The 25,242-nt window shown below is 60.7% G+C and overlaps 2 protein-coding genes across 2 annotated transcripts in view; one reads left to right on the top strand and one right to left on the bottom strand.

Annotated features, from left to right (window-relative positions):
• LOC110480986 (uncharacterized) overlaps window positions 1-979 on the top strand; it is a 4,680-nt gene extending 3,701 nt beyond the window's left edge. The window contains exon 4 of the mRNA XM_085563880.1: window positions 8-979. The gene's annotated coding sequence lies outside the window, so the exon portion shown is untranslated. The remainder of the gene's footprint in view (window positions 1-7) is intronic.
• Window positions 941-25,242, bottom strand: AHNAK (AHNAK nucleoprotein). Its single transcript, XM_077789619.2, has 5 exons — window positions 25,152-25,242; window positions 21,701-21,787; window positions 20,432-20,585; window positions 19,504-19,670; window positions 941-18,475 (listed from the first exon to the last, which is right to left on the bottom strand). Exons 3-5 carry the CDS (start codon window positions 20,583-20,585, stop codon window positions 2,657-2,659), a joined length of 16,140 nt encoding a protein of 5,379 aa, XP_077645745.2. The 5' UTR covers window positions 21,701-21,787; window positions 25,152-25,242; the 3' UTR covers window positions 941-2,656.

The following is a 25,242-nucleotide window of genomic DNA, read 5'->3' as shown; positions in this document are numbered from 1 at the left end:
GGGGCACCTGGGACAGCTGGGGGACACCTGAGAACCCCCGAGGGACACCTGGGAACCCCCAATGGACACCTGGGGACACACCTGGGACCCCCCAATGGACACCTGGGGTCCCTCCGTGGACACCTGGGACACTGGGGACACACCTGGGAACCCCCAGCAGACACTTGAAGGATCTGCTGTAAACACCTGGGGACACCTGACACAGCTGGGGACCGGCCGGGACACCTGGAACACAGCTGGGACACCTGAGGACCCTCCAATGGACACCTGGGACCCCCCAATGGACACCTGGGGCCCCTCCGTGGGGGTGACCGAAGTAAGAACCAGTGCAGACCAGTAAGAACCAGTGCAGACCAGTGCCCCGCAGCAAACTACATCTCCCAGCATGCACCGGCTGCCAACATGGCCGAACTTCCGCTCCTATTTGAAAAAAACCACAGCTCCCAGGATGACTCGGAAACAACATGGCAGCCCAGCAACTTCCGGTGTTGCTGGTTAAAAAGCCGAACTTCAGTTCCCATCATGCATCAGAAGGGCGCGGCCGGAAGTTACGGTCATTTATGGGACTACAGCTCCCGTGATGCACCGGGGGAAGTAACCGACTTCCGGCCCCTGTGCCTGAAATGGCGGCCGTGCGCAGCAGCGCCCCCTGGCGGGCAGCCGGGTCAAATTTGGGGAGGGGGCGTGGCCTGGGAAGGGGGAGGGGCAAAAAGGGGATTTTGGGGGGGGGCAATGGGAGGAGGGGCAATCCCAAATTTGGGAAGGGCGGGGCCGCGGTGGGGGGAGGGGAACTGAAATTCCAGGCGGGGGGAGGGGCAGGATCCCAAATTTTTTTGGGGGGGGGGGGGGCTGGGGGTTGTGACCCCCAAATCCAGGGGGAGGCTCCGATTGGACGGCGACACCCCGAATTTGGGGGGCAAGAAGAGCCCGGAGCGCGGCATCGCGGTTAATAAACGATTTTTATTCTTTGCCATTTCCACCCCGGTTCGACTCCCGTTAATTCGCCGTTAAAGTGCTGCAAAGGGAACAGGTTTCGGTCTCCTGGGGTCGCTTTTTTTATTATTTTATAAATCTTTCATTTATTTAAACTTTCCCCCCCCAAAAAACAACAAAAAAAAATTCCTCATAAACAAAACTTTTTTTTTTTTAATCCCGGGACGCCTGACGCACCTTTGGACTTTGGGGCAGAACAAGAGAGAAACGGGCGCTTTTATCAAGTTATGGTACAAAGGGTGTAACAAATAAACAGAAAAGCAGCCACAAAACAGCTAAAAAAAATAAAAAAAGGGAAATAAAGCTGAGGGAAAAGCTCGGGAGCGGCCCCGGGCTGGCTCCGTTCCCCCGGAGTCATTCGAGCTCCGGGTCTTGTGCCTCGGATTCCATTTCCCACTCTCCGTTCCAGAGGTCAGAGCTGTGCTTTTTTGGTTTATTTTTATTAATAAATCCACTTTCCCCGCTTTATTTTATTAACAAACCCGTGCTTTTGGTGTGTTTTTATTAGTAAATCCAGGCTTTGGGCTTATTTTAGTAATAAATTCATGGGTTTGGTTTATTTTATTAATAAATCCATTTTTTTCTTGTTTATTTTGCTCAATAAGAACACATTTTTTTCTTTATTCCGCCCAATAAATCCTTTTTTTTTTCTTTTAGTTTATTTCTTGGGATAAATCCATTTAATTTTATTTTTAAATATATGTCCTTTTCTTTGGTTTATTTTCTTAACAGATATAATTTTATCTGTAAATTATTTTATTTAATTCATTTTTATCTTCATTTCTTTAATAAATCTTTTATTAATGGATCCACATTTTTACTTTGGGTCTTTTTTTAGTAATTCCATTTCACTTGCTTCTTTCTTTGGTAAATCCACTTCTTTTGCTTTGTTTTTTTTCTAATATATCCACCTTTCTGGTTAGATTTTATTAAATAAATCCACAGTTTTGGTTGTTTTTTTAAATAAAAAATCCACAGCTTTGGTTTAATTTCTTGCACAAACCAGAAAGCCCAAATTTTTGAATTAAATCCGTTGACCTAACAGAATCTTCAGCCCTAAAAAAAAAAAAAAAAAAAAAAAAAAAAAAAAAGCCAAAAAAATGAAAAAGGTGGAAACGAAGGGGGCAAAAAAACGACAGGAAAAAAACACGCAAAAAAAAAAAAAGAAAAAAGAAAAAAGACCAAGAAAAAAGATTTAAAAAAAAATTCATTTCCACGAACCAAACACTGGAAATATTTGGGAGGATGGGGGGGGGAGGAGGCAGGGAAAAAAACCCAATAAAAATACAAAAAAAAAACCAAAAAAAAAAGGAAAAGGATTAATGGGGAGAGAAGAAGTGAAGCTGTCGGCACGAGGGGGGACCCCAAAATCCGAGGGGGAGCGACCCCCAGCCCCTCCCCCCCTCTGTACACACGGGGGTCCCTCTGTGCCGGCCTATGTACAAAAAAACCCCGGGGTCACCCCTGACACCCTGGGGTCACCCCTGACACCCTGGGGTCACCCCAGAGCACCCTGGGGTCACCCCTGAGCACCCTGGGGTCACCCCAACCACCCAGGGGTCACCCCTGACACCCTGGGGTCACCCCGACCACCCTGGGGTCACCCCAGAGCACCCCGGGGTCACCCCCAGACCACCCCGGGGTCCCCCTGAGCACCCCGGGGTCACTCCTTGCGTTTGGCCACCGCCAGCTCCAGGCCGGGCAGGCGGAGGCCGGCGCGGGCGACGCCCTCGGAGGACGAGGCCGAGCCCAGGCGGGACTCGGGGGCCGCCGGCGCCGCCGCCCCGTCCTCGTCGCCGGCCGTCACCTCGTAGCAGCCCTTGGCCTTGGAGCCGATGCCCCCGAAGGTCCCGAATTTGCTCCTGGGCTGCCTGCCGGCGTCCGGCTCGGCCGCGGGCTCGTCGCCGAAGGACGACGAGCGCGGCCGCGGCTTCCTGCTGCGGAACAGCGAGAATTTCCCCTTGGCCGCCGGCGCCTCGGCCTCCGCCTCGCCCTCGGCCGGGCCCAGGCTGGCCTTGGAGCTCTTGAGGTCGCCCCTGGAGCCGGACACCGAGCCCGAGGACTCGGGGCCGCCCGCGGTGCCGCCGCCGCCGCCGCGCCCCTTCTGCTTGGAGAAGTTGAATTTGGGCATCTTGAGCTTGGATTTCTTCAGCCTCGCCTCGGCCTCGTCCGGCTCCGGCTCGGCCGCGTCGGCGCCGGGGAAGTCGACGTCCACCCCGACCTCGCGGCCCTTGGCCTCGGGCTCGGAGAAGACGAATTTCGGCATCCGCAGCTTGGGGAAGGAGACTTTGACCTGGCCACCCTCGGCGCACAGCTTGGAGGCGTGGAAGGTTCCGGAACCGGCGCCGAGCGACGGCGGCGACGCCCCGGCCCCGCCTTTGACCTTCGGCCCCTTCACGTTGACGTTCAATCCCGGGCCGGACGCTTCCAGGGCCGGAGCCTCCAGGTGGACGCCCACCCCCACGTGAGGGGCTTCTGCGCTGACCTTTGGCCCTTTGATGTCGCCGGCCACGTCCACGTTTGGTCCTTTCAGCCTCAGGTCGACGTCCGGCGCGCAGAATTTCGGCCCTTTCAGTTCCGCCTCGGCGCCTTCCAGCCCCAGGCCGGAGCCCTTCGGCCCCACCTTGACCCGGGGGCCCTCCAGAGCGACCCCCGCGTCCCCCCCGTCCACGCCGGGGCTGGAGATGCTGAACTGGGGCAGCTTCAGGGACGGCAGCTTGATGGTGCCCCCCAAAATTTCAAAGCCGGAGTCGTCTGCCGGCGCCTGGGGGGATTTGACGCCGACGTCTCCTTTCAACTTTGGTCCTTTCGCGCTGACATCCAAATCCGGGCCGGAGACGTCCAGCGAGGGCCCCTGGAGGTCCAGGGTGGCCCCTGGGGACTGGACGGAGCCGGGGACGCCGCCCTTGACCTCCAGCGCCGGGGGCGTCACCGTGGGCAGCTTCACCTTCCCGCCGAGGCCGCCGAGGTCCAGGCCGAGGCCGGGCCCTTCCGCCGAGCCCGAAATGTCCAAATCTCCCTTTAACTTTGGTCCTTTCAGGTTCCCCTCCAGCTCGGGACTGGAGATCTGGGGCCCTTTGAGCTTCACCTCCGCGTCCGGCATTTCCAGCCCCAAACCCGTTCTGCCCCCCTTGGGCCATCCCAGGTTCACCTCGGGACCTTCCAGTTGTGCTCCGGCAAGGCCGACTTCACCTTTCAGCTTTGGTCCTTTCACGCCGACGTCGACGTCCGGCACGGCGGCCGAGGGGACGGCGACGTCGATCCCGGGCCCCTTCAGGTCCCCCCCGATTCTTGCGTCCCCCGCGCCCACCTGGACCCCGGGCAGTTTGAACTTTGGGCTCTTCAGGCTGACGTCAGGACCTTCAACACCCGCGTTGAGGCTCGGGCCCTTGAGGTCGCCCTTGACCTCCAGCTCGCCCTCGACTTTTGGGACCCCCACCGAGGCCTCCCCGCGGAATTTGTGCGATTTGAGGTCAAACTCAACGTCCGGGAAGGAGATCTTCCCAAACATGGGTTTCTTGCCTTTGGGGGACTTCATGGCGGCGTCGGGGCCGGCGACGTTGAGCTCCGCGTCCAGCTCGGCCCCCGCCGCGTTCACCTCGAACGCCCCCTTCTTCCCCTTCACTTTGGGGCCGCTCATGTGGATTTTGGGCATCTTGAACTTGCTCTTCTTCCCCTTCCCGGCCTCAGGGGACTCCACGTTCAGCTCGGCCTCGGGTAGATCCAGCTCCGCCTTGGGGCTTTTCATTCCGAACCCAAATTTGGACTTTTTGAACTTGGGAGCTTTGATGTTGGCTTCTGGGACCTCGACGCTCAGGTCGGGACATTCCACATCGACTTCGGGGCCTTTGACCCCAAATTCAGGGCCTTTGAGGTCGACCTCGGGGCCTTTCAGGTGACCTTCCACCTTTGGGGTGGAAATGTCAAAGCCGCCCTTGGTTTTGTGGCCTTTCAGGTTCAAATCTATCTCAGGCATGGAGATTTTGGGGACGTTCACGTGCATTTCGGGCATTTTTAGTTTAGGACCTTTCACTTTGCCCTCCAGACCTTCAACGTTGACCTCTGGCAGGCTGAGATCAACCTTGGGGCCAGACAGATCCACCTCGGCCTTCGGCAAGTTGACGTCCACGTCAGGAGCTTCGCCCTTAAAGCCAAATTTGGGCATTTTCATTTTGGGCAGCTTCACTTTCCCCTCCAGACCATCGACGTCGACCGCCGGGCCCTCAATGTCTACTTTGGGACCTTTGATGTCCACCTCGGGGCCCTTCAGACCCGCCTCGAGACTGGGGCCGTGCAGGTCAGCGTCACCTTTGACCTTCAGGCCCTTCAGGTTCAGGTCGATGTCGGGCATGGAGATCTGGGGGGTCTTGACATGAATTTCGGGCATCTTGACCTTGGGCCCTTCCAAGGTCACATCTGGGGCCTGAATGTCCACCTTGGGTCCCTTGAGGTCAACATCTGGGCACTGCAGGTTCCCCTCCAGCTTGGGGACGGAGACATCGACGTCCCCCTTGACCTTGGGGCCCTTGAGGTTGAAGTCAACATCAGGCATGGAGATCTTGGGGGCCTTGATGTGCATCTCGGGCATCTTGAACTTGGGCCCTTTGATCTTCCCCTCCGGCCCCTCAATGTCCACACTTGGCATCTCCACGTCCACCTTGGGGCCGGACACATCCAGGTCTCCTTTTGGGAGGTTCACGTCCACCTCGGGGCCTTCACCCTTCAGCCCAAATTTGGGCATCTTGAATTTGGGCAGCTTGAATTTCCCCTCAGGGCCGTGAATGTCCACATCGGGTGCCTCAATGTCCACTTTGGGGCCTTTGATGTCCAGGTCAGGCCCCTTCAGGTCCCCTTCCAGCTTGGGGATGGAGACATCGACATCCCCCTTGACCTTGGGGCCCTTGAGGCTGAAGTCGACGTCGGGCATGGAGATCTTGGGGGCCTTGATGTGCATCTCGGGCATCTTGAACTTGGGGCCTTTGATCTTCCCCTCGGGACCTTCCAACTCAACATCGGGGAGATCAACATCGACCTTGGGGCCTTTGAGGTCAATTTCGGGGCCTTTCAGGTCACCCTCGAGCTTTGGAAGGGAGACATCGACGTCCCCCTTCAGCTTGGGACCTTTGAGGTTGAAGTCAACGTCAGGCATGGAGATCTTGGGGGCCTTGATGTGCATCTCGGGCATGGAAAATTTGGGACCTTTGGCTTTCCCATCCACGCTCAGCTCAGGAGCCTCCACGTCCACGCTGGGGCCCGAAATGGAGACATCGCCCTTGGGGAGGGTCAGGTCCGTGTCCACCCCGTCCCCTTTGAACCCGGGCATGGAGAATTTGGGCATCTTGAACTTGGGCAGTTTGAATTTGCCCTCGGGGCTGTCGATGGTGACGTCGGGGGCAGAGACGTTGACCTCGGGACCTTTCAGCTCTCCTTCCACACTGGGCAGGGACACGTCCACGTCACCCTTGACCTTGGGGCCTTTCAGGTTCAGGTCGATGTCGGGCATGGAGATCTTGGGGGCCTTGATGTGCATCTCGGGCATCTTGAACTTGGGGCCTTTGATCTTCCCCTCTGGCAACTCCACATCCACCTCTGGGCCTTCAATGTCCACCTTGGGGCCACTCACATCCAGGTTTCCTGTCGGGAGGTTCACGTCCACCTCAGGACCTTCTGCCTTCACCCCGGGCATCCCAAATTTGGGCATTTTGAACTTGGGGAACTTTATTTTCCCTTCTGGGCCATGAATGTCCACGTCAGGGGCTTCAATGTCCACCTTGGGGCCCTTGAGGTCGACATCTGGGCACTGCAGGTTCCCTTCCACCTTGGGCATTGAGACATCGATGTCGCCCTTGACCTTGGGGCCCTTTAGGTTGAAGTCAACGTCGGGCATGGAGATCTTTGGGGCCTTGATGTGCATCTCGGGCATCTTGAACTTGGGACCTTTGATCTTCCCCTCGGGACCTTCCAGCTCAACATCGGGGAGATCAACATCGACCTTGGGGCCTTTGATGTCGATATCTGGGGCTTTCAGGTCACCTTCCACCTTGGGAAGGGAAACATCAACATCTCCCTTGACCTTGGGGCCCTTCAGGTTCAGATCGATGTCGGGCATGGAGATCTTGGGGGTCTTAAAGTGCATCTCGGGCATCTTGAACTTGGGGCCCTTCACCTTCCCCTCTGGGAGATCAATGTCCACCTCTGGGCCTTCAATGTCCACCTTGGGGCCACTCACATCCAGGTTTCCTGTCGGGAGGTTCACGTCCACCTCGGGACCTTCTGCCTTCACCCCGGGCATCCCAAATTTGGGCATCTTGAACTTGGGCATCTTGAATTTCCCCTCAGGGCCGTGAATGTCCACGTCTGGCACATCAACGTCCACCTTGGGGCCCTTGATTTCAATTTCGGGGCCTTTCAGGTCACCTTCCAGTTTTGGAGCAGAGACATCGATGTCCCCCTTCAGTTTGGGGCCTTTGAGGTTGAAGTCAACATCGGGCATGGAGATCTTGGGGGCCTTGATGTGCATCTCGGGCATCTTGAACTTGGGACCTTTGATCTTCCCCTCGGGACCTTCCAGCTCAACATCGGGGAGGTCGACATCGACTTTGGGGCCTTTGATGTCCAGTTCTGGGCCCTTCAGGTCACCCTCCAGGTTGGGGACAGAGACATCAACATCTCCTTTTAATTTGGGGCCCTTCAGGTTGAGATCGAAGTCAGGCATGGAGATCTTGGGGGCCTTGAAGTGCATCTCGGGCATCTTGAACTTGGGGCCTTTGATCTTCCCATCAGGGCCCTCAACTTGCACATCTGGTGCTGAAACATCGAATTCAGGGCCTTTCACGTCCACCTTCGGCCCCTTCAGGTCACCTTCCATGCTCGGCAGTGACACGTCCACGTCTCCCTTCACTTTGGGCCCCTTGAGGTTCAGATCGAAGTCAGGCATGGAGATCTTGGGGGCCTTGATGTGCATCTCGGGCATCTTGAACTTGGGACCTTTGATCTTCCCCTCGGGACCTTCCAACTCAACATCGGGGAGATCAACATCGACCTTGGGGGCTTTGATGTCCAGGTCAGGCCCCTTCAGGTCACCTTCCACCTTGGGAAGGGAAACATCAACATCTCCCTTGACCTTGGGCCCCTTCAGGTTCAGGTCGATGTCGGGCATGGAGATCTTGGGGGTCTTAAAGTGCATCTCGGGCATCTTGAACTTGGGGCCCTTCACCTTCCCCTCTGGGAGATCAATGTCCACCTCTGGACCTTCAATGTCCACCTTGGGGCCACTCACATCCAGGTTTCCTGTTGGGAGGTTCACGTCCACCTCGGGACCTTCTGCCTTCACCCCGGGCATCCCAAATTTGGGCATCTTGAACTTGGGCATCTTGAATTTCCCCTCAGGGCCGTGAACGTCCACGTCTGGCACATCAACGTCCACCTTGGGGCCCTTGATGTCCAGCTCAGGCCCCTTGAGGTCCCCTTCCACCTTGGGGATTGAGACATCGACATCCCCCTTCACTTTGGGTCCTTTGATGTTGAAGTCAATGTCAGGCATGGAGATCTTGGGGGCCTTGATGTGCATCTCGGGCATCTTGAACTTGGGGCCTTTGATCTTCCCCTCGGGCCCTTCAATGTCCACCTCTGGAGCTTCAATGTCCACTTTGGGGCCTTTGATGTCCACGTCCGGCAAGCTCAGGTCCCCTTCGATTTTTGGTGCAGACAGATCAACGTCCACCCCGCCTTTGACCTTGGGACCTTTCAGGTGGAGGTCCAGGTCTGGCATGGAGAGGTTGGGAGCTTTGATGTTCATCTCGGGCATTTTAAATTTGGGGCCTTTGATTTTTCCTTTCGGACCTTCCACGTCGATGTCGGGAACTTCCACGTCCACCTTGGGTCCTTTCAGGTCCACACTGGGCAGGGACATGTCCACGTCCCCCTTGACCTTGGGGCCCTTCAGGTTCAGGTCGATGTCGGGCATGGAGATCTTGGGGGCCTTGATGTTCATCTCGGGCATCTTGAACTTGGGACCTTTGATCTTCCCCTCGGGCCCCTCAATGTCCAGTTCTGGACCCTCAATGTCCACTTTGGGCCCGGACACGTCCAGTTCTCCTGTTGGCAGGTTCACGTCCACCTCTGGCCCCTCCACTTTAAACCCAGGAACACCAAATTTGGGCATTTTGAACTTGGGCATCTTGAGTTTCCCCTCTGGGCCGTGAACGTCCACATCGGGGGCCTCGATGTTGACCTTGGGGCCCTTGATGTCCACCTCAGGTCCTTTCAGCTCCCCTTCCAATTTGGGGGTGGACAGGTCAAGCTCCCCCTTCATTTTGTGCCCCTTCAGGTTCAGCTCCACGTCCGGCATCGAGACTTTGGGTGAAGAAATGTTCAGAAAAGGCATTTTGAATTTGGAGCCTTTGGATTTTCCCTGGAGATCCAAATCCGGAGCTTGGACCTCGACCTTCGGGCCGGACAGTTCAACCTCAGGCTTTTTAAGCTTCACGTCCACCTCGGGGCTTTGAACTTTTGGGCCAGAAAAGCCAAACTTGGGAAGTTTAAACCTGGATTTTTTAGCTTTTCCATCCAGGTCAACCTTTGGCCCCTCCAGCTCAAGCTCTGGCCCTTTGATGTCCAGCTTGGGGCCTTTCAGCTCACCCTCGACCTTGGGAAGAGAAGCGTCGAGGTCACCTTTGAGTTTGGGGCCTTTCAGGTTGAGGTCGATGTCGGGCATGGAGATCTTGGGGACGTTGAACTGCAGCTCCGGTTTCTTGAACTTGGGGCCCTTCAGTTTCCCTTCGGGGCCTTCAATGTCCAGCTCAGGGACAGAAACGTCCACCTTCGGACCCGAAATGTTGACCTCGGCCTCGGGGAGGTTCACGTCCACCTCGGGGCCTTCCACTTTTGGGCCAGAAAAGCCGAATTTGGGCATCTTGAACTTGGGCATTTTAATTTTCCCTTCTGGGCCATGAACGTCCACATCGGGTGCCTCAATGTCCACTTTGGGGCCTTTGATGTCCAGGTCAGGCCCCTTCAGGTCCCCTTCCAGCTTGGGGACGGAGACATCGACGTCCCCCTTGACCTTGGGGCCCTTGAGGCTGAAGTCGACGTCGGGCATGGAGATCTTGGGGGCCTTGATGTGCATCTCGGGCATCTTGAACTTGGGACCTTTGATCTTCCCCTCGGGACCTTCCAACTCAACATTGGGGAGATCAACATCGACCTTGGGGCCTTTGATGTCGATATCTGGGGCTTTCAGGTCTCCCTCAACCTTTGGAAGGGAGACATCAACATCCCCCTTCAGTTTGGGACCTTTGAGGTTGAAGTCAACGTCAGGCATGGAGATCTTGGGGGCCTTGATGTGCATCTCCGGCATCTTGAACTTGGGGCCTTTGATCTTCCCCTCTGGCAACTCCACATCCACCTCTGGGCCTTCAATGTCCACCTTGGGGCCACTCACATCCAGGTTTCCTGCTGGGAGGTTCACGTCCACCTCGGGACCTTCTGCCTTCACCCCGGGCATCCCAAATTTGGGCATCTTGAACTTGGGCATCTTGAATTTCCCCTCGGGGCCGTGAACGTCCACATCTGGCACATCAACGTCCACCTTGGGGCCCTTGATGTCCAGTTCAGGCCCCTTCAGGTCACCCTCCAGCTTTGGAGCAGAGACATCGATGTCCCCCTTCATTTTGGGGCCCTTGAGGCTGAAGTCAACATCGGGCATGGAGATCTTGGGGGCCTTGATGTGCATCTCGGGCATCTTGAACTTGGGGCCTTTGATCTTCCCCTCGGGACCTTCCAGTTCAACATCGGGGAGATCAACATCGACCTTGGGGCCTTTGATGTTGATGTCAGGGGCTTTCAGGTCACCCTCGAGTTTGGGGACAGAAACATCGACGTCCGCCTTCACTTTGGGGCCTTTGAGGTTGAAGTCAACATCGGGCATGGAGATCTTGGAGGCCTTGAAGTGCATCTCGGGCATCTTGAACTTGGGGCCCTTCACCTTCCCTTCTGGGAGATCGATGTCCACCTCTGGACCTTCAATGTCCACCTTGGGGCCACTCACATCCAGGTTTCCTGTCGGGAGGTTCACGTCCACCTCGGGACCTTCTGCCTTCACCCCGGGCATCCCAAATTTGGGCATTTTGAACTTGGGCATTTTAATTTTCCCTTCTGGGCCATGAATGTCCACGTCAGGTGCCTCAATGTCCACCTTGGGGCCCCTGATGTCCAGTTCAGGCCCCTTCAGGTCACCCTCCAGCTTTGGAAGGGACATGTCCACGTCCCCCTTGACCTTGGGGCCCTTCAGGCTGAAGTCGACGTCCGGCATGGAGATCTTGGGGGCCTTGATGTGCATCTCGGGCATCTTGAACTTGGGACCTTTGATCTTCCCCTCGGGACCTTCCAGCTCAACATCGGGGAGATCAACATCGACCTTGGGGCCTTTGATGTCGATGTCTGGGGCTTTCAGGTCACCTTCCACCTTGGGAAGGGAAACATCAACATCTCCCTTGACCTTGGGGCCTTTCAGGTTCAGGTCGATGTCGGGCATGGAGATCTTGGGGGCCTTGATGTGCATCTCGGGCATCTTGAACTTGGGACCTTTGATCTTCCCCTCCGGTCCCTCAATGTCCACACTCGGCATCTCCACGTCCACCTTGGGGCCGGACACATCCAGGTCTCCTTTTGGGAGGTTCACGTCCACCTCGGGGCCTTCACCCTTCAGCCCAAATTTGGGCATCTTGAATTTGGGCAGCTTGAATTTCCCCTCAGGGCCGTGAATGTCCACATCGGGTGCCTCAATGTCCACTTTGGGGCCTTTGATGTCCAGGTCAGGCCCCTTCAGGTCCCCTTCCAGCTTGGGGACGGAGACATCGACGTCCCCCTTGACCTTGGGGCCCTTGAGGTTCAGATCGAAGTCGGGCATGGAGATCTTGGGGGCCTTGATGTGCATCTCGGGCATCTTGAACTTGGGACCTTTGATCTTCCCCTCGGGACACTCCAGCTCGACGTCGGGGAGGTCCACATTGACCTTGGGAGCTTTGATGTCAATGTCTGGGGCTTTCAGGTCTCCCTCAAGCTTTGGAGCAGAGACATCGACATCGCCCTTCACTTTGGGGCCCTTCAGGTTGAGGTCGATGTCGGGCATGGAGATCTTGGGGGCTTTGAAGTGCATCTCGGGCATCTTGAACTTGGGGCCCTTCAGTTTCCCCTCAGGACACTCGAGGTCAACGTCGGGAAGGTCAACATCAACTTTGGGGCCTTTGATGTCCAGTTCAGGCCCTTTCAGGTCCCCTTCCAGCTTTGGAGCAGAGACATCAACGTCCCCCTTGACCTTGGGGCCCTTCAGGTGGAGATCAAAGTCGGGCATGGAGATCTTGGGAGCCTTGAAGTGCATCTCGGGCATCTTGAACTTGGGACCTTTGATCTTCCCCTCGGGACACTCCAGCTCCACGTCAGGAACCTCCACGTCCACTTTTGGACCTTTCAGTGACACCTCCGGCCCTTTCACGTCGCCTTCGAGCTTTGGCACGGACACATCGACGTCACCTTTGACCTTGGGGCCCTTCAGGTTGAGATCGAAGTCGGGCATGGAGATCTTGGGGGCTTTGAAGTGCATCTCGGGCATCTTGAACTTGGGGCCCTTCACCTTCCCCTCTGGGAGATCGATGTCCACGTCAGGAGCTTCAATGTCCACCTTGGGGCCTTTGATATCCACGTCTGGGCCTTTCACGTCACCTTCCAGTTTGGGGGTGGAAATGTCCACGTCCCCCTTCAGTTTTGGGCCTTTCAGGTTGAGGTCGATGTCGGGCATGGAGATTTTGGGGGTTTTGAAGTGCATCTCGGGCATCTTGAACTTGGGGCCCTTCAGCTTCGCTTCGGGACACTCCAGCTCGACGTCGGGGAGGTCCACATCGACTTTGGGGCCTTTGATGTCAACATCTGGGGCTTTCAAATCTCCCTCAATTTTTGGGACGGACACGTCCACGTCTCCCTTCACTTTGGGGCCTTTGAGGTTCAGGTCAAAGTCGGGCATGGAGATCTTGGGGGCCTTGAAGTGCATCTCGGGCATCTTGAACTTGGGACCTTTGATCTTCCCCTCTGGGCCCTCCAGTTCGATGTCAGGGACATCCACGTCCACTTTGGGTCCTTTCAACTCCAGATCCGGCACTTTCACGTCACCTTCTACTTTTGGGGCAGACACGTCCACTTCTCCCTTCACTTTGGGACCTTTCAGGTTCAGGTCGACATCAGGCAGAGAAAATTTCGGCGCCTTGATGTTCATCTCCGGCATCTTGATCTTGGGTCCCTTCCACTTCCCCTCGGGACCTTCAACGTCCACGTCAGGAACGTCCACATCCACCTTTGGACCTTTAATGTTCACATCCGGACCTTTCAGGTCGCCCTCCAATTTGGGGACGGAGACATCCATACCGCCCTTGACCTTGGGGCCCTTCAGGTTCAGGTCGATGTCGGGCATGGAGATCTTGGGGGCCTTGATGTGCATCTCGGGCATCTTGAACTTGGGCCCTTTGATCTTCCCCTCCGGCCCCTCAATGTCCACACTTGGCATCTCCACGTCCACCTTGGGGCCGGACACATCCAGGTCTCCTTTTGGGAGGTTCACGTCCACCTCGGGGCCTTCACCCTTCAGCCCAAATTTGGGCATCTTGAACTTGGGCAGCTTGAATTTCCCCTCAGGGCCGTGAACGTCCACATCGGGTGCCTCAATGTCCACTTTGGGGCCTTTGATGTCCAGGTCAGGCCCCTTCAGGTCCCCTTCCACCTTGGGGACGGAGACATCGACGTCGCCCTTGACCTTGGGGCCCTTGAGGTTCAGATCGAAGTCAGGCATGGAGATCTTGGGGGCCTTGATGTGCATCTCGGGCATCTTGAACTTGGGACCTTTGATCTTCCCCTCGGGACCTTCCAACTCAACATCGGGGAGATCAACATCGACCTTGGGGGCTTTGATGTCCAGGTCAGGCCCCTTCAGGTCACCTTCCACCTTGGGAAGGGAAACATCAACATCTCCCTTGACCTTGGGCCCCTTCAGGTTGAGGTCGATGTCGGGCATGGAGATCTTGGGGGTCTTAAAGTGCATCTCGGGCATCTTGAACTTGGGGCCCTTCACCTTCCCCTCTGGGAGATCGATGTCCACCTCTGGACCTTCAATGTCCACCTTGGGGCCACTCACATCCAGGTTTCCTGTTGGGAGGTTCACGTCCACCTCGGGACCTTCTGCCTTCACCCCGGGCATCCCAAATTTGGGCATCTTGAACTTGGGCATCTTGAATTTCCCCTCAGGGCCGTGAACGTCCACGTCTGGCACATCAACGTCCACCTTGGGGCCCTTGATGTCCAGGTCAGGCCCCTTCAGGTCCCCTTCCACCTTGGGGATTGAGACATCGACGTCCCCCTTGACCTTGGGGCCTTTGAGGTTGAAGTCAACGTCGGGCATGGAGATCTTGGGGGCCTTGATGTGCATCTCGGGCATCTTGAACTTGGGGCCCTTCACCTTCCCCTCTGGCAACTCCACATCCACCTCTGGACCTTCAATGTCCACCTTGGGACAACTCACATCCACGTTTCCTGCTGGGAGGTTCACGTCCACCTCGGGACCTTCTGCCTTCACCCCGGGCATCCCAAATTTGGGCATCTTGAACTTGGGCATCTTGAATTTCCCCTCGGGGCCGTGAATGTCCACATCAGGTGCCTCAATGTCCACCTTGGGGGCCTTGAGGTCAATTTCTGGACCCTTCACGTCACCCTCGAGCTTAGGGACAGAGACATCAACATCTCCCTTCAGTTTTGGACCCTTGAGATTCAAATCGATGTCAGGCATGGAGATCTTGGGGGTCTTAAAGTGCATCTCGGGCATCTTGAACTTGGGGCCCTTCACCTTCCCCTCTGGGAGATCAATGTCCACCTCTGGGCCTTCAATGTCCACCTTGGGGCCGCTCACATCCAGGTTTCCTGTTGGGAGGTTCACGTCCACCTCGGGACCTTCTGCCTTCACCCCGGGCATCCCAAATTTGGGCATCTTGAACTTGGGCATCTTGAATTTCCCCTCAGGGCCGTGAACGTCCACGTCTGGCACATCAACGTCCACCTTGGGGCCCTTGATGTCCAGGTCAGGCCCCTTGAGATCACCCTCCAGCTTTGGAAGGGACACGTCCACGTCACCCTTGACCTTGGGGCCTTTGAGGTTGATGTCCACGTCAGGCATGGAGATCTTCTGGGTCTTGATGTGCATCTCGGGCATCTTGAACTTGGGGCCTTTGATCTTCCCCTCGGGCCCTTCCAAATCCACGCTGGGCACCTCCACGTCCACTTTCGGCCCTTTAACATCCACTTCTGGAGCTTTCAATTCCCCTTCCACCTTGGGGAGGGACACGTCCACCTCTCCCTTCACTTTGGGTCCCTTCAGGTTCAGGTCCACGTCGGGCATGGAGATTTTGTGGGATTTGAGGTTCAGCTTCGGCATCCGGAATTTGGGACCTTTCCATTTCCCTTCCGCTCCTCCGACGTCCACCTCCGGCCCCTCAATGTCCACCTCCGGCCCCTCAATGTCCACCTCTCCTTTGGGCAGGCTCACGTCCACCTCGGGCCCCTCCAGCTTGGGGCCGGACACGTTGAAATGAGGCAATTTCATTTTGGGCATTTTCACTTTGGCCTCTGGACCCTCCAGGTGGACATCGGGGACCTCCACGTCCACCTTGGGCCCCTTGATGTCACCCTCGGCCTTGGGGAGGGACACGCCCACCTCCCCCTTCACTTTGTGTCCCTTCAGGTTCAAATCCACGTCCGGCATCGAGATTTTGGGGGATTTGATGTTCAGTTTCGGCATCTTGAATTTGGGGCCTTTCATCTTCCCTTCTGGACCTTCCAAGTCCACCTCGGGCACCTCAACATCCAACTTGGGACCTTCCACATCCAACTTGGGACCTTCCACATCCAACTTGGGACCTTTCACGTCCATTTTGGCACCTTCCACGTCCACTTTGGGGCCTTTCACGTCGATTTTCGGGCCCTTCAGCCCGGAAATTCCGGCGTCCCCTTTCAGTTTTGGGGCCTTCAAGCCCAGATCCACGTCCGGCATGGAGAGTTTTGGGCTCTGAACGTTGAGGTCGGGCATTTTGAACTTCAGGCCTTTCCCTTTGACCTCCGGCCCTTCCAGGTCCATGCTGGGGACGTCCATGTCCACCTTGGGGGCGGAAATGTCCACCTCCCCCTTCGGGAGCGTCACCTCCAGCTCGGGGCTCTCTCCCTTCACCCCAAATTTAGGCATTTTCAGCTTGGGGAACTTCAGCTTGCCCTCGGGGCCTTGGGCGTCCAAATCTGGGGCTTCAACCTCCACCTTGGGGCCTTTGATCTCCACTCCGGGGGTTTTCAGCTCCCCTTCCAGTTTTGGGGTGGAAACGTCCAAATCCGCCTTGACTTTGGGCCCTTTGAGGTTCAGGTCGATGTCAGGCATGGAGATCTGGGGGGTTTTGATGCCCACCTCGGGCACCTTCACCTTGGGGCCCTTGATGTCCACGCTCGGGACCTCGACGGCGACGCCGGGACCCGAAACGTCCACGCTGCCCTTGGGAAGGGCCACCTCGAGCTCGGGGCTCTCTCCCTTCACCCCAAACTTGGGCATTTTCAGCTTGGGGAACTTCAGCTTGCCCTCGGGGCCTTGGACATCCAAATCTGGGGCTTCAACCTCCACCCTGGGGCCTTTGATGTCCACTTCGGGGCCCTTCAAACCCGGCACGGGCACGTCCAGGTCGCCGCTGGCCTTGGCACCGTTGAGGGTCAGGTCGACGTCCGGGACGGAGATTTTGGGGGCTTTGAGGTGCATTTCGGGCCCCTGGATGCCCAAACTCGGTGCCTCAACGTCCACCTTGGGGCCGCACACCTCCACGCCGCCCTTCGGGAGGTTCACGTCCACCTCGGGACCTTCTGCTTTGACCCCGGGCATCCCAAATTTGGGCATTTTGAATTTGGGCATCTTGAATTTTCCCTCGGGGCCGTGAACGTCCACTTCAGGTGCGTCAACGTCCACCTTGGGGCCCTTGATGTCCATGCTTGGGACGCTGACGTCCACCTTGGGGCCGGAGACCTCCACCCCCGCTTTGGGAAGGGTCACGTCGACGCTGGGGGTCTCTCCCTTCACCCCAAATTTGGGCATTTTCAGCTTGGGGAACTTCAGCTTGCCCTCGGGCCCCTGGATCTCCATTTCTGGGCTCCCAACCTCGACTTCGGGGCCTTTGATGTCCACTCCGGGGGTCTTCAGCTCCCCTTCCAGTTTTGGGGCGGAAACATCCAGATGTCCCTTCGCTCCGGGCCCTTTGAGGCTCAGGCCGACGTCGGAGACTTGGGGGGTCTTGACGCTCATCTCGGGCATCTTCACCGCGGGGCCTTTGACGTCCACTCCGGGCACCTCCACCCCGATCTGGGGCCCTTTAAGGTCCAGCTGGGGCCCCCTGAATTCGCCCCCCACGCTCGGCACGGACACGTCCACTCCTCCCTTCAGCCCCTTCAGGCCAACGTCCACCTCCACGCCCTTCAGGCCACGGCCCGGCCCGGCCACGTCCACCTCGGGGCCCTTGGCGTCCACCCTGGGGCAGAGTCCTTTGAGGTCCCCTTCCCCTCTGGGGCCCTTCAGGTTCAGGTTCACGTCCGACAGTGAAATTTGGGGTGTTTCCACCTTCTTGAAGGCCGGACCCTTCCATTCTCCCTCCAGGCCCGCCTCGGGGACGGCCGCGCCCTTGGGGACGTCCGCGGCGGCGCCGTCGGCCTGGGCGGCGAATTTGGGGAAGGTCAAGTGCGGGATTTGGATTTTCCCCTTGGCGCCGTCCGGGGCCTCCACGCCGGGAACGTCCGGTGGAGGGGAGGGGACCTCGGTGGCGCCTTTGGCCGCCGCGTCCACCTGCGGCGCCGCGGCTTCGCCGCCGGCCTGGAACCCGAATTTGGGGATTTTTAACGTCGGGATCTTGATCGTCCCCACGTCCACGGGTGGCGAGGAGCCGCTGACCTCCCCCTGCGGGCACGGAGCCCCGCCGGACACGTGGCCCTGCCCGTCCAGCCCCGCGGCGTGGAACGACCCGTCCAGCTCTCCAAACTGTCCGTTGGCCTCGACGCGGGGCGACCCCGGGAAGCCCTTCCAGCCTGGGAGGGATTTTCCAGTTTCTCCACCAGGAATTTGGCTCTGGGGCTGCAGGTGAAGCCCCTCAGGTGTCCCGGGCGGGTCCCCCAGCCCCGCTCGGACCCCGGCGCCGGACGTCGTGCCCAACTCCGGCGCGGGGATGCAGACGTTGAAATCGGGGCCGCCGATGACGGCGAGGTCGCCGTCGTGGCTGGTGACGTCCACGGTGTAGGCGGTGACCCTGCGGGTGACCGTGATGGTCCTGCTCTGCGTCCCGCCGGCCTCGGCCTCCGGCCCCTCCTCGGACCTGAGCCGCGGCTTGATCTTGGTGGTGTAGATGCGCTGGTACTCCTCATCATCGCCGCTCTGCGGAGGAGACGCTGCCGGTGAGCGCTGGACGTGCTTCCTCCCCATCCTCATCCTCATCCTCATCCCCATCCTCATCCCCATCCTCATCATCCTCATCCTCATCTCCGTTGTCATCCCCATCCTCACCCTCATCCTTATCTTCCCCTCATCCCCATCCTCGTCCTTGTCCTCATCTTCATTTTATCCTTATTTTCATCCTCATCCTCATCCCCATCCCCATCCCCATCTTTGTCCTCATCCTTGTCCTCAACTTTATTCTCATCCTTATTTTCATCCCCATCCTCATCCTCTTCCCCATCCTCATCTTCATCCCCATACTCATCCTCATCCCCATCTTTGTCCTCATCCTCGTCTTTTTTCTCATCCTTATTCCCATTCTCATCCCCATCCTCATCGTCATTCTCATCCTTATTTTCATCCTCATCTTCGTCCTCATTCCCATCCTCATCTTCGTTCTCATCCTCATCCTCCCCCATCCTCACCCTCACCTTCATCACCCTCACCTTCATCACCCTCACCTTCATCCTTATCTTCCTCTCATCCCCATCCTCATCCTTGTCCTCATCTTCATTTTCATCCTCATCCTCATCCTCATCCTCATCCTCATCCCCATCCTCATCTTCGTTCTCATCCTCATCCTCCCCCATCCTCACCCTCACCTTCATCACCCTCACCTTCATCCTTATCTTCCTCTCATCCCCATCCTCATCCTTGTCCTCATCTTCATTTTCATCCTCATCCTCATCCTCATCCTCATCCTCATCCCCGTCCTCATCCCCGTCCTCATCTTCATCCTCCTCCATCCTCACCCTCACCTTCATCCTTATCTTCCCCTCATCCCCATCCTCATCCTTGTCCTCATCTTCATTTTCATACTCATCCTCATCCTCATCCCCGTCCTCATCTTCGTTCTCATCCTCATCCTCCCCCATCCTCATCCTCACCCTCACCACCCTCGCCTTCACCCCTCTCTCCCCCCGATCCCCGTCCTCCCGTCCTTCCTCCCGCTCCTCCTCCTCGCTCACCAGCACGACCTCGGGGCTGCCGGGCGCGGCGGCCGCCTGCGGCGAGCGGTCGCCGCGGCGCTGCAGCCGCAGCCCCAGCGTGTGCTGGCCCAGGCTCTGCAGCAGCTGCGCCGCCTCCCCCGACTGCAGCTTGTCGAAGTAGACGGTGGCGCTGACGATCTGATCCCCTGGGGGGACGGGGGACAGCGGGTCAGGGGGCTGGGGTGGGGGGACACCGGCGGGGACCCCCCGGCCCTGCCCCGAGCGACCGCGGGGACATCGCCCACGGGTGTGGGACGGTGAGGTGCCACCAAAACAACCCCAAAATCCCATTTTCAACCCCAAAACTGTGAGGGAAAAATCCCATCCCCACTGTGAGTGGCCGTGGGGTCATCGCCCATAGGCACAGAGGCAGAAGTGCCTGAGGTGCCACCAAAACAACCCCAAAAATCCCATTTTCAACCCCAAAACTCTGCGGGAAAAATCCCATCCCCACTGTGAGTGGCCGTGGGGTCATCACCCTCAGAAGTGCCTGAGGTGCCACCAAAACAACCCCAAAAATCCCATTTTGAGCCCCAAAATTCAGGGAAGAACCCCCCCGTCCCCACTGTCAGTGACTCCCCCATGGGTGACGGAGCCAGAAGCTCCTGAGATGCCACCAGGACGCCCCCAAGTCCCCAAAACTGCAATTTCACCCCCCAAATCCTTGGGCTGGGGCAGGATTTGGACCCCCAGCACTCGAACTGCAGGGTCACCACCCATGGGAACGGAGCCAGAAGCTCCTGAGATGCCACCAGGACGTCCCCAAGTCCCCAAAACTCCAATTTCAGCCCCCAAACCCTCGGGCTGGGGCAGGATTTGGACCCCCAACGCTTGAACCACGAGGCCAGAAGCTCCTGAGATGCCACCAGGAGGCCGCAGGGTCCCAGAGCCGCCCGGGCGCGCCCACCTTCCTGGACCACGCCCATGCGGGCGGCCGGCGAGTTCTGCTGCACGCGCCGGACGAAGACGCCGTCGTCGGTCTGGGCGATGGTGATGCCGTGGGAGCCGCTGCCCTGCCAGTTGGGCAGGAGGATCTCCCGCGTCTCCTCCTCGCGCTCCATCTGCGCCGGACACGGGGTCAGGGGTCAGCGCGGGGCCGGGCGGGGTCAGGGGTCAGGGGTCGGGGTCAGCATGGGGCTGGATGGGGTCAGGGGTCAGCGTGAGGGTGGACACGGGGCTGGGGTCATGGGGAGGGATGGACGGGGTCAGGGGTCAGGGCAGGGGTGGACACGGGGCTGGGGTCAGGGGACTGATGGACACGGTTTGGGGTCAGGGCAAGGATGGACACACGGTTTGGGGTCAGGAGAGGGGTGGACACGGTTTGGGGTTGGGGCAGGGATGGACACGGTTTGGGGTCATGGGGAGGGATGGACACGGTTTGGGGTCAGGACAGGGGTGGACACGGTTTGGGGTCGGGGGAGGGGATGGATGTGGTCAGGGGTCGGGGGAGGGGTGGACGTGGTTTGGGGTCAGGGCAGGGATGGACGCGGGTTTGGGGTCAGGGCAGGGGTGGACACGGTTTGGGGTCAGGGCAGGGGTGGACACGGTTTGGGGTCGGGGGACAGATGGACACGGTTTGGGGTCATGGGGAGGGATGGACACGGTTTGGGGTCAGGGGACGGATGGACACGGTTTGGGGTCAGGACAGGGGTGGACACGGTTTGGGGTCAGGGCAGGGATGGACATGGTTTGGGGTCAGGGCAGGGGTGGACACGGTTTGGGGTCAGGGGTGGGATGGACACGGTTTGGGGTCGGGGGACAGATGGACACGGTTTGGGGTCAGGGGACGGATGGACACGGTTTGGGGTCGGGGGACAGATGGACACGGTTTGGGGTCAGGGGACGGATGGACACGGTTTGGGGTCAGGGCAGGGGTGGACACGGTTTGGGGTCAGGGGACGGATGGACACGGTTTGGGGTCAGGGCAGGGATGGACACGGTTTGGGGTCAGGGGAGGGATGGACACGGTTTGGGGTCAGGGGTGGGATGGACACGGTTTGGGGTCGGGGCAGGGGTGGACGTGGTCAGGGGTCAGGGGAGGGGTGGACGCGGGTTTGGCGCCGTGGCTGTGGCCAGGCCGAGCGGCCGGAGCGGCCGGAGCGGCCGGAGCGGCCGGAGTGGCCGGAGTGGCCGGAGTGGCCGGAGTGGCCGGAGAGGCCGGAGCGGCCCCGCTGACCTCGGTGGGGTCCCGGTCCCGGTCCCGGTCCCAGGAATCCTCGGCCTCGCTCGGGAACCTCGCGGCGGCTCCGGGGTCAGCTCCGGCCTGGAGGGGACATCGGGGCGTGGTGGGACACGGGGGCACCCCTGGGACACCCCATGGGACACGGGGGCACCCATGGGACACCCCCGGGACACCCCCGGGACATCGGGGACACCCGTGGGACACCCCCGGGACACCCATGGGACATCAGGGCGTGGTGGGACACGGGGGCACCCATGGGACACCCCTGGGACATCGGGGACACCCCCGGGACACCCCTGGGACATCGCGGTGTGGTGGGACACAGGGGCACCCATGGGACACGAGGACACCCCCGGGACACTCCGGGGACCCGTCCCCTGTCCCCTCTCCTCTTCTGAAGTTTTGAGGGAATTTCTCCGTTTTCAGAGAATTTCGGGTCGGTATTTTTGGGGTTTTTTTTGGGGGGGATTATTTTTTTTGGGGGGGGGGTGCACCTGAGGGGGGGGGTGTGCACCTGTAGGGGTGCCCCCCCCCCACCCTGGGTGTCCCCCCCGCCCCGGGGTGTCCCCGAACTCCGGGAGGCTCCGGGAGGCTCCGGCCGGACTGGTTGGTGACTCAGACCGGGCGGGGGGGGACCGGGGCTGACTCAGAGCGGGGAGGGAACCGGGGGAACCGGGGGGGAACCGGGGGGGAACCGGGGCTGACTCAGAGCGGGGAGGGAACCGGGGGGGAACCGGGGGGGAACCGGGGGGGCACCCGGGGCTGACTCAGAGCGGCCCCGAGCGCTGGGAGGGGCCCCGAAATCCGCCCGAATTCGCCTTTTCCAGGAGTTCCCCCATTTCCCACCGCCCCCCCCATTTCCCCGGGGTCCCCCCGCGGCTCGGGGGGTGACACGGACCGCCCCGGTGACACCGGGGACAGCTCGGTGTCCCCGCAGCAATGCCGCCCCCCCTCCCCCCGCCGCGCTATTTTTGGGGTGCAAACCACGTGCCCGCTATTTTTAGCAGCCTGTCCCCCCCCTCCGACCCCTCCCCCGCCCCCAAAAACCGCGGAGGGACGGGGGGGGGTGGGGGGGGATGGGATGTCACCCGTGTCACCCCGGCCGCGCCAGCGGGGTCCCCACGGGGGGGGCACGGGGTCCCCAGCCCTGGGTGGCGTTTGGGGACACGGGGACGCTGATGGGGACCCCCCCGGGTTCGGTTTTGGGACCCCCGGGTTCGGTTTTGGGACCCCCGGTTCGGTTTTGGGACCCCCGGGTTCGGTTTTGGGACCCCCCGGTTCGGTTTTGGGACCCCCGGGTTCGGTTTTGGGACCCCCGGGTGCAGATTTGGGACCCCCGGGTTCGGTTTTGGGACCCCCGGGTGCAGATTTGGGACCCCCGGTCCGGTTTTGGGACCCCCCCCGGTCCGGTTTTGGGACCCGCCCCCGGTCCGGTTTTGGGACCCCCCCCCCGGTCCGGTTTTGGGACCCCCCTCGGGTGCGATTTTGGGGCCCCCCTGTCCCCCCGTGTTTGCTCGGGGGCCACAAGGTCACAAATGTCCCCCCACCCCCGGGACCCCCGGGACCCCCGGGGCGGGGCCGGTGACGCCGGGCCCGGGAGGCTCCCGGGAAACGGCGAATCCCGGAAAACATTCCCAAAAACCGGGGGAAAACCGGGAAAAACCGGGGGAGAAGCGGGGGAAAACCGGGGGAAAACCGGGGAAAAACGGGGGAGAAGCGGGGGAACGGGGCAGAGACGGCGGAGCGGGACGAGGCGGCGGCGGAGGCGGAGCGGGCGCGGCCCGCGGCCGGGCCGGTACCGGTCGGACCGGCTGGAGCGAGAGTCCCGCGGGCGGCGGGCCCGGCGGAGCCGGGAGGGTCCCGGACCGGTTCCACCGGGCCCTGCCCGGACGCTGCCCGCGGCCACGCGCGGCGCCGCCGGGACCTCCGCGTGTCCCGGCCCCGCCCGGGCCGCTCCCCAAAACCCCCCGAAAAACGGGGAGACCCCAAAAACGCCGCGAGGTGCTCGGGGGGGGCGGGGAGGGGGGAGCCGCCCCCGCCCCAAATCAAATCCGGGGGTCCCCGGGGGGGTGGGGCCACCGGGGTGAGGGGGGGTCCCCAGAAAGGGGGATCCCCAAAATGGGGGTGTCCCGAATGGGGGGGTCCCCAAAAGGGAGTGTCCCCAAAGGGGGGGGGGGTCCCCAAGGGGGGTGTCCCCAAAGGGGGGGGGTCCCCAATGGGGGTGTCCCAAGGGGGGTGTCCTCAATGGGGGGGTCCCAACGGGGGGGGGGGTCCCCAAAATGGGGGTGTCCCCAAAATGGGGGTCCCCAGGGGGGGTGTCCCAAGGGGGGCAGAGGGGAAGTGGCGCCGGGAGCGGCCGCGCCCCAAAAACCGCAGCGGGGGGGGGAAGGGGGGGATCCCGCGCCCCTCCCCCTCCCCGAGCCCCTCCCCCCCCCCCGGCCCCTCCCTCGGGGCTTGGGGGGGGGTTGGGTTTGGGATTCCCAAAATCAAACCCCCCCCCCGCCAGAAGCGCCGCCCCCGCGCTGAAACCGGCGCTGATGAGCGTTAATTACCGAGCCCTCATTAACCCGGCGCCCACGCGCGGCCGCGCCCTCGCGGGATCCCGGGGATCCCCCGCCCCAAATTCGGCACCGGGACCCCCCCTCGGGTCCCCCCGGCCCGGGCGGGGCCCGGGGGGGGGAGGGGAGCCGCGGCCCCGCCCCCACCGGGGACTCCCCGGGCGCGGCCGGGGGGGGCGGGGGGGCCACGCCCTGAGCGCGGCCGGGACCCCCGGGACCCCCCGGGACCCCCCCGGGACCCCCCCGGGACCCCCCGGGACCCCCCGGGACCACCGGGACCCCCCGGGACCTCCGGGAACCCCCGGGAACCCCCCGGGACCCCCCGGGACCCCCCGGGACCCCCCGGGACCCCCGGGACACCCCGGGACCCCCCGGGACCCCCCGGGAACCCCCCGGGACCCCCCCCCCGGGCCCCCGGAGCCGTCACGGGACGCGCGTGGGTTCCCCCCCCGCCACACCCGCGGAGCTCGCGGCGCTCCCGGAGCCCCCCGGGAGAAACGGAGCCCCGGGGGTCCCGGAGCCCCCCCGGGACCCTCAGCGGATCCCCCCGCACCCCCGGGACACCCACGAGCCACTCTCGGCACCACCGGGACCCACTCCCGGCGCTCCCGGAGCCCCCCGGGCCCGTCCCGGGACCACCGCGTCCCGCCCTGCGCCGCCCCGGGGCTCCCGGAGCCCCCCGGGACTCCCTCGGACACTTCCCGACCCCCCCCGGCAACTCCCGGGACCACCGGAACCGCCCCGGGACCCACGCGGGACCGTCCCGGGTGCCCCGCTCGCCCCGCCCGGAGCCGCCGCCCGTCGCGGCGGTCCCGGTGCGGTCCCGGTCCCGTCCCGGTGCGGTCCCGGTCCCGTCCCGGTCCCGTCCCGGTGCCGCCCCGCGGTACCTGCGCGCTGCGGGCTCAGCGGCCGCGCCGGGCCATGCCCGGTCCGGGTCCTGGCGCGGTGCCGGTGCCGGTGCCGGCGGTCCCGGAGCGG

This window comes from Lonchura striata, chromosome 31, assembly GCF_050655825.1.
Source record: "Lonchura striata isolate lonStrDom1 chromosome 31, ASM5065582v1, whole genome shotgun sequence".
NCBI classification, from domain to species: domain Eukaryota; kingdom Metazoa; phylum Chordata; class Aves; order Passeriformes; family Estrildidae; genus Lonchura; species Lonchura striata.
The sequence above is the reverse complement of the archived record's forward strand: the minus strand, read 5'-3'. Positions and strand labels throughout refer to the sequence as shown.

Bases quoted from the DNA above. Each gene is read 5' to 3' on its own strand.
- AHNAK (XM_077789619.2), bottom strand. From the start codon at position 20,585: ATGGAGCGCGAGGAGGAGACGCGGGAGATCCTCCTGCCCAACTGGCAG. The intron at 19,671-20,431 runs GTGGGCGCGCCC...CCGTCCCCCCAG, and splicing joins CATGGGCGTGGTCCAGGAAG to GGGATCAGATCGTCAGCGCC. The intron at 18,476-19,503 runs GTGAGCGAGGAG...TCTCCTCCGCAG, and splicing joins GCAGCCCCGAGGTCGTGCTG to AGCGGCGATGATGAGGAGTA.